This window comes from Schistosoma mansoni (genome assembly GCF_000237925.1).
Source record: "Schistosoma mansoni, WGS project CABG00000000 data, chromosome 3 unplaced supercontig 0105, strain Puerto Rico, whole genome shotgun sequence".
NCBI classification, from domain to species: domain Eukaryota; kingdom Metazoa; phylum Platyhelminthes; class Trematoda; order Strigeidida; family Schistosomatidae; genus Schistosoma; species Schistosoma mansoni.
This window is the reverse complement of record NW_017386009.1, coordinates 1,134,194-1,142,881: the sequence shown is the minus strand read 5'-3', so window position 1 is coordinate 1,142,881 and position 8,688 is coordinate 1,134,194. Positions and strand designations below refer to the sequence as shown.

At 39.4% G+C, this 8,688-nt stretch overlaps 1 protein-coding gene across 1 annotated transcript in view; it reads right to left on the bottom strand.

Moving 5' to 3' along the window:
• Nucleotides 1–8,159, bottom strand: part of Smp_163030 (hypothetical protein) — a gene marked incomplete at its 3' end in the record, with an annotated part of 14,475 nt that extends 6,316 nt beyond the window's left edge. Inside the window, exons 1-5 of the mRNA XM_018791316.1 lie at nt 7,861–8,159; nt 4,807–4,948; nt 3,757–3,854; nt 2,330–2,609; nt 891–1,129 (exon numbers count right to left, since the gene is read on the bottom strand). Of these exons, the coding sequence (XP_018645528.1) occupies nt 891–1,129; nt 2,330–2,609; nt 3,757–3,854; nt 4,807–4,948; nt 7,861–8,094 (993 nt within the window). The 5' untranslated portion in view covers nt 8,095–8,159. The remainder of the gene's footprint in view (nt 1–890; nt 1,130–2,329; nt 2,610–3,756; nt 3,855–4,806; nt 4,949–7,860) is intronic.
• Between the last annotated feature and the right edge of the window lie 529 nt (nt 8,160–8,688).

The following is an 8,688-nucleotide window of genomic DNA, read 5'->3' as shown; positions in this document are numbered from 1 at the left end:
TGTCTGATGTGCAACGGAGGTGGACATAAAGAGGGCCATTGTCCTCCGGATCGTACGTACCAGCCCAAGAAGAGGTATGAGCGTCTTTTACGTGTGGTGAAATTAGCTGAGTCCAAATCTCTTTCTAGGGTAGCAGGTTTTCAGACAGACTATGACATTTGGAGAAAGTATGTGGCGATCCAGATGAATGGTGTGGTGACTAGACTTGAAACGACGCAGGCTGTGGACCGCCTCCACCCACCATCTTAATGAAGTTCTATTCTGTCGATTGTTGACGTCCGTGATAATAAGAATTGAATGACTAGGCCTTGTTTAACATTAATTAAATGGGTAGATGCAACTTATTAGACGGATCTGATGCAATTATTATTATCATACCATTACTAAGTATGTATATAAGTCAGATTATCATTTATTCTATTGAAAATCCGACTCATATTAATGTTTGAGAGGCAGAAGTGTTCAAATAGTTTTTTTTAAAATTAGTTTAGCTTAAATTACAAATCAAACTACACTACAACAGTATCTCCCAGGTGATCTCGATGCAGATGTCTGGGGCAACTATCCTTCTAACCTACTTCTGCGTTAACTAATATCACATATCGAGGTAGGCGGTGATTGAGTGCATACGCAATGCATATCCCAACCACCGCAATCAATCTGAAGAATTACATTTATAATTACATATGAACAAATGGACTGGAATTTTACACTAATATTTGAACTTCCATTTATTACAGGCAGCTAGAGCATCAAATAAATACAACATCATCTGTTGAATAGTGATAACAGTTAGGTGAAACAGTTAAAAACTATTGTTAGAATGAAGTAAAACGAGAGATACAATTATTGTATCCTACATTATTTTATAAAAAAGAAAAGAAACCTACCGGAGATTCATGGAATAAATCTACTCGTGCCGCTAACGCAACTTTATTCGCTATCAAACGAGCAGCTTTAAGCCGTAAATCTGGAGGTAATTTTTGCACAATTTCTGAATTGAAAATGTATCCCGTATGTGGTAGGACTGATGTGTTACTAAATCCGGACAACAGACGTTTTTGTGCACCCAGGACAAGTATATTACACGATGGCATTTTAGTAAGTGCAGTTAGACCACCAGCATGACCTATTTTTTTAAACAAAAAAAGATGAATAATAGAATATTTGTTATTGAGATCAGAAGCTGACCCACGTTAAAAAACCACTGAGCAGTCGTTTTGTCCCACTGTAGGACCCCTCAGCAGTGGGCCACTTCACCAAGGTTCAAACCCAGGACCTTCTGCCTTGCGCGCGAACGGTTAACCTCTATACTATTGAGTTGGAGTCCAACGGTGTTCTACTAAAACGTCGAGACCAGTGGAGTTCAACCACGTCAGACGTGAGTCAGTCACCTACCTAAAGCAATGAAACATGGTCGCGCAATATTGTGAATTGACTGAAGTTATACATGTAAACTACTGGATCACGTTTTGATGGTCCAAATATTAAGCCCATCGCGCAACCTGAAGTTTATTTATTTATTCAAACACATAAATATTGGTACAAACGGGCACCATTGCCTTGTGGATCAGACCTTTTGGTCAAAGGCTCGGGGTGTGGCCCCCTAAGAAAACCACCTGCTTCGGTTTGGGCACCCGGGCAGTATCACAGCCCACACACACAAATAGTGTGGCGCATATGTACCTGGTGCCCTTTTGTACCAATATATATGTGTTTAAATAAATAAAATAAAAAATAATACAAACGGGCACCAGATATATATGCGCCACACAAATCTCATTTGATTTGTGTGAGGGCTACGATACTGCCCAGGTGCCCAAACTGTAGCAGGTGGTTTCCTTGAGGGGCCACACCCCGAACATTTGACCTAAAGATCTGATCCACAAAGCAGTAGAGCATCGTAAGGAGATGCAGTCCCATGTAGCCGATGACCAACGATTGATTCATACGCCATTTGTTCCATCAGGATACTGGAGCCCATGTGCACCATTGGTTCGGAACCAGGGTTTTCAAACCCCCCTGCGTGGAATTTCCGTATTCACCAACCTGGTTAAAGCACCGGACATTCGCATTTCGTTCTCTCAATTTCGTAAACAACACCCCCGCCACGAGAAGGCAGTGAGTAGGACTTCTCTGGCAGATGCTATATATGCGTGGCCATGTTAGAGCATTTGGAGAGGGAGAGCGTACTCTCCCCACTCTCGGCCGTACCAGGGCTTTTGGGGGCGATTATTTTAGCCCGAAAAACAACTTAATCCACACAAATTTTCCACATCATTTGAAACAAATAAAAATCAGGGAAAAACTATGCATCAATTACTCTTACCCATTAATTTCGCTGCTGTTGATGCACCTACTAGAATGCTAGTATTTGCAGCAATAAATGACATACGTGATTCTACATAAGCTAACATTGTAACACGCATTTCTTGTAATTCAATTGCCATAGTACATGCTTCAATAATACGTGATAATTGATCTGATGTTAAAGATGATCCTTGAGTGGTTGATGCAGTGACTGATACAACCATAATTGTTGCTGGAGTTAGAAAAGAAGCAAGTAGATCTGTTTGTTTAGAACGTTCAAGTATATCATTTCCTAAAACCTTTGAAAATTAGGAAAAAAAATAAGTAATGATATAGATTACTCATTTGAAATGAAGTAATTTATTCATAAATGATTCATTAAGTAGTCATTTGAGGTGATTAGAGATAGCCGGGAAGAAAACCTATATGACCTATGTTTTGTCCTAATTGGAAGTTGTTAGCAAGACGTGAATATAGACTTAATGAATTTGATGGAGAGCCTTCTATCTATTACTTCATTGTGTACTACAAATAACCTGCTTCAATCTCCCGACGTAATGTGTTCTTTGGCCCTCCTCTTTTCCGTTTCCCTTCCGGATTCCAAGTTAGGGATTGTCTTGTAATGCACATTGGTGATTTCCTTAATGTATGTCCGATCCACTTCCAACGTCTTTCCCTAATTTCCTCTTCAGCTGGAAGCTGGGTTTTCCTCTCCCATAAAACGCTGTTGCCGATAGTATTCGGCTAGTGAATGTTGAGTATTTTGCGTAAACAACTATTTATAAATACTTGTACCTTCTTGACGATGGTTGTAGTAGTTCTCCACGTTTCAGCTCCCTCCGTACAGTAGAACTGACTGTCTTGACGTTCGTATTGAAGATTCTGACTTTGAAATTAGTTGACAGTTGTTTTGAGTTCCATATGTTCTTCAATTGTAGAAATGCTGCCCTTGCTTTGCCAATCCTCGCCTTTACATCTGCATCCGATCCTCCTTGTTTATCAACGATGCTTCCTAGGTACGTGAATGTTTCCACATATTCCAGAGTTTCGCCATCAAGTGTGATTGGGTTGGTGTTCTCCGTGTTGCATTTGAGAATCTTGCTTTTTCCTTTGTGAATGTGGAGGCCTATCAATGCAGAGGCTGTTGCTACATTTGCTGTCTTCATCTGCATTTGTTCGTGTGTATGAGAGAGGTTTTCATGCATAATAAATAGAATACAAAAGGAAAATTGGCCTGGTATCTTCGTGTCGTCCTTGGTTAATGGAGATAGAAGGAGCTGAGTGGACCAAAGGCAGTTCGGATTTTCAGTCTTTATTGGTGGTTATTTGTTTTATCGGTAAATGTAAAGGTGATTGATCTGATTGACGCAAAGCGAACTCCACATTTCGTGAGCAAATAAAAAGGCTAAATTGATAACATACATACACAAAAGTAAATAAACTTACCAGTACAATTTTTAAATAATCCAGAAGACCTGGTACAAGAGATTCTAGTTCAGGGAATCGCATTGAATACAGATCTCTAACATATTTATGAATGATATCTAGTTAAAGAGAAAGAACAATTGCATTTTAAAATAAATCATTGACAGTAAATGTTGGAAATTGTATTAAAGTTTTTTAAACATACTTTCCAGCATCCCTGATTAATATCGTACTATTATTATTATTCATTCAATGTGTCCGCACCATTTGAACTGATTCCGAGATATGTGTTACCCAATGTCTCCAACCAATGGTTATGGCGATCCTAAAGATCCCAACTACGTAAACCACACTTACCAACATGGCTTAGATTAACATTCGACAACTTCGCGGACTGATGCCAAATCTTTATTTAGTCACCCCTGATCCTATTAAAAACTACTATGTTAGCCAATATTGTGAGTCGATGAGTAGAGTTGTTGGATATACATGACACTTAATCACTCCAGTTATAATCAAGTAACCTTGAATCACAGTTTAAGTATCTTGCTAGTGCAGATACTCTGATAATGAGTAGTCTAACAATCATAATATAAACCAATAATGTAACGCAGTAATTGTATGCGGATTTGTGGACTAATTGTTAGACGGATGAAATAGTGGATAACGCGATGGCGTTTGAAGCGATAGGTACTGGGTTCGAATCCCAGAGTGAACATCAACTCTGAGATGCAGGTACATCCAGCTGACGAGTCCCGAATAGGACGAAACGCGCGTCCTGGATTCCACTGCTAGCCACTACCCATCTTTGCTTACAATGCTTGTGGATGAAATAGTAGTTTAGTTATTCTTGAGGTGGAACTCATACTCGTGATTTAGTGGTTCAAAATCCAACGAATGAATGTTTAACCACAGCACCAGTTCGACCAAGATATTACTATAAGCGTTTGTGACATGATGAGTACCTAAGGCTTGTAGCCCAGCAAATCTATTTGTACATAGTGTTCTTTCTCCTTTTCATCCCACTAAGATAGTTTTTAATAAACAAAAAACCTTATGGAAGACACCTACTAATTTCATTGTCGATTTCCACCATAAGATTATTAGCTTCGACAATACATTGATATTCTGGATCAGCTTCGACAGGGCCATGAATTCGATCACGTTTCTTTTGTTTCGCAAAACGATCAAGATCCGCCATAACATTAGTTAACTGGAAATGAAATATTATGGAAAAAGTCGAGATCCGGAGATAGAAGTTATTTACACAAAGATAAGAGATTGAATAAAGTAGTACAAATACCTTGAGTTGTTCACCTAGAACATAAATTCTTTAGAAAAAATAAAACAGAAATTAGTGCATCCAACCAAACAACGCCAGTCACCTTCGCTCACTATCTTTGTTTAACACATGTAACTGTCATTTATCATGGACTTGAATACATCACATTTCTATTTATCCTAGCAGTATTCATAATGTCCCGACCGTTGCTGCTACCTTGACGTGGTCATCGGGCTTGCCTATCGTGATAAACCAATCGAGATATACTGGCTGGAACAATCGCTCCTCAAGGTCCTGCTATGCCAGACAAGTCGGTTGAAGAGCGGTAAGACCGAAAGCAGTAAACCCAATGTCCGAAGGCGAAGTCGTACTGCTGACTGTACAGAAGTGTGACAGCAGTAAGGTGTTTCCTTCAGACAACCAGCATAACAGCGATTCTGCCTTCCCACAAGAAGGGGTGGGGTTAGAAAAGGTCGACCCTAAAAATGCACATCTCGCCTTATCCCACGGATATCCGTCTGCGGCGGTAAGTACGGAGCTAACACAAAAACTACCCACAAAATGGTCGTGTGTGACCGACCTCAAGTAGTTGTCCCTTGGGCATTGCGGTCACGCTCTCAGGTCATTAAGACCACTTCTAACCCAATTTTCTTTTCAGGTACCTCCAGAAGAACCCTTCCACGGCGTGGGCAACCGGAAAGTGATAACTGCCCTCGAACCTCTAACAGCACTCAAGACCATTGGATTCATAATGTTCATTTTACGCGAATCCTAGAAGTGGTTGAATAAAATTTAGAGGCGATGATCTTAGTCTACCTAATAAAAATGTGAAACCAGGTTTAAAAAACTTTATTTTACAAAATTTGGAGTTTGTTAATCCTATTCCCCTTATAATGCTCCCCATTTGTGACAATACACTTCCCCCCATTCATATGCTTATTGCCCAAAATATTCTTAGAAGCCAGGGTCTTAAACTATTTTCTCTAGTCATCCTTTGCTAAAACTATGTCCAGATAACGTTTAGAAATACTATTCATCATGACTTATCTTTACAGCGAATTGGGTATATGAAAAGACAAAAGACAACATACTTTCGGTGTATTGATAAACAGAGAGTTGAGAGTCAATCTAGTTTTCTATTATACTTACTGTCTTCGTGTACCTCATTGAAACATTTGCCCCCAAATGCCCTGTTATGGCCGAGAGTGGGGAGAGTCCGCTCTCCCTCTCAAAATGCTCTCACATGGCCACGTGTATATAGCCTCTGCCAGGAAAGTTCTACTCACTGCCTTCTCGTGGCACTACTGTTGTTTACGAAAGTGAGAGGACGAAAAGCGAATGTCCGGCGCTTTAACCGGGTTGGTGGATACGGAAAATTCACCTAGGGGAGTTGGGAAACCCTGATTCCGAACCAATGGTGCACATGGGCTCCAGTATCCTGATGGAACGAATGGCGTATGAACCTATTGTTGGTCACCGGCTACCGGCTACCGGGTGTGGCCCCCTAAGAAAACCACCTGCTTCAGTCTGGGCATCTGGGCAGTATCACAGCCCTCACACAAATCGAATGAGATTTGTGAGGCGCATATTTATCTGGTGCTTCCTTGTACCAATATTTATGTGTTTAAATAAAATGAATAAACATTGAAACATTTGATCTGTTTGGAAAGAGTTGTTTCCTTCAATCCGTAATCTTCACACAATCTTGAATACCTCATTAATTTTCAGATATTTTGGTTATTTCCATGACTTACAACCCAAAGAGTTCACTCCGCATATTTAATTGACAGGCACTAAATCAAATTCAGTTGTTAAACAACAGATAGTCATCGTACAGTAACATAAGTAGAGGGAGTCCCAAGGTCTAATTTTGCAATAACTCATATCAGCAGACCTTATAACTTGATATTGTATTTCTGTATGATCACTTTAAATCTTCTATTGTACCCGAATTTCCTGCCTTGACAATTAAATGCTCAGATTATAGACACTTTTCAGAAACTGTATACTAGTTTAGCAACCAAACTAAACTACACCTTTGACAGATACTGAATTTAAAAAATTGTGAGAATTGTAGTAGGCTCTAATAGTTAAAAATTCGGTATCTGAATTAAAAACATAAGAGCAATTTAAAGTGAATACTATATTATTTTCCCATGCCCCCAAATGCCCTGGTACGGTCGAGAGTGGGGAGACTCCGCTCTCTCTCTCTCTCTCTCTCTCAAAACGCTCTCACATGGCCACGCGAATATATAGCCTCTACCAGGGAAGTCCTACTCACTCACTTCTCGTGGCACCGGTGTTGTTCACGAAATTGAGAGGACGAAATGCGAATGTCCGGCTCACTAACCGGGTTGGTGGACACGGAAAATTCACCTAGGGGAGTTGGAAAACCCTGATTCCAAACCAATGGTGCACATGGGCTCCAGTATCCTGAAGGAACAAATGGCGTATGAACCTGTTGTTGGTCACCGGCTACCATGGGACTGCATCTCCTCACGATGCTTCACTGCCTTGTGGATCAGATCTTCCGGTCAAAGGCTCGGGGTGTGGCCTCCTAAGAAAACCACCTGCTTCAGTCTGGGCACCTGGGCAGTATCACAGCCCTCACACAAATCAAACGAGGTTTGTGAGAAGCATATTTATCTTATGCTTTATTGTACCAATATTTATGTGTTTAAATAAATAAACAAATAATTATTTTCCCATACTTTTGTCAGCTAATTTATTACTGGAATAACAAGTTATGAAACTATGATAGAGTTTCTATCCATGATCACAGAGAAAATTACAATGAGCCGAATAGAACAATCATTTATTTTTCTTTCATAGCAAATACTTACTCTATCACTATTTCTTAACTTGGCATAAGCCGTTATCGGAGCATCAGCAAATGAAGAGGCAGTTTTAAATACATTTTTAAATCCTGAAACTGATCCATTGGACTGAAAATCGTCTGATTTGTTTACACTTAACATAGTAACATCTTCTACTTCATGTAAATTTGAGTCAGTTATTAATTCTTCAGATGTTTCAGCTCCTTCAAGATCAGCTAAAAGTTCATCAGCTAACGACATATTTTAAACAACTGATAAAACAAGAGATTGTGACGTAACAACCTGGAATTAAGTAGGACAGTAGTAAGAGTTAATGGAAACAATTTATAAATAAGATTGAAATTAAATTCAATAAAATCACAATTATTACTAGAAATAATGAAAACAAGTTACATTGTAGACAGCTTTTATTACGTTAACTAATGGCTTGAAGGTAAAATACATGTGGATTACTAGTGTATGATGAGATATATCCTTTAGGTTACTCGAGTATGGTGGAAGTATAGAGATGAACGCTGAGATGTGATATGAATATGAAGTTCATACGATAAATCGGTTGGTCAAGCAAATGAAATTTATCGACCAAGTTAGCTAAAACAGACATTTCATACACCTAATCACTGCCTATCTTGACGTACGATGCTGGCTAAAAAACAGGTGAAGAGGTTAAGTACAAACAGAAAAGGGTGGGACCGGTTTGTAACATTACTGGCTGTCATTTTAAGTCATGTTGAGAAGTGTAAACTTCCCGGTTGATGGACAACTATTGGGAACATAAACATACGGTGCAGAGCATTTGGTTAATAACATTCAGTCACTAAAACACAATGTTGA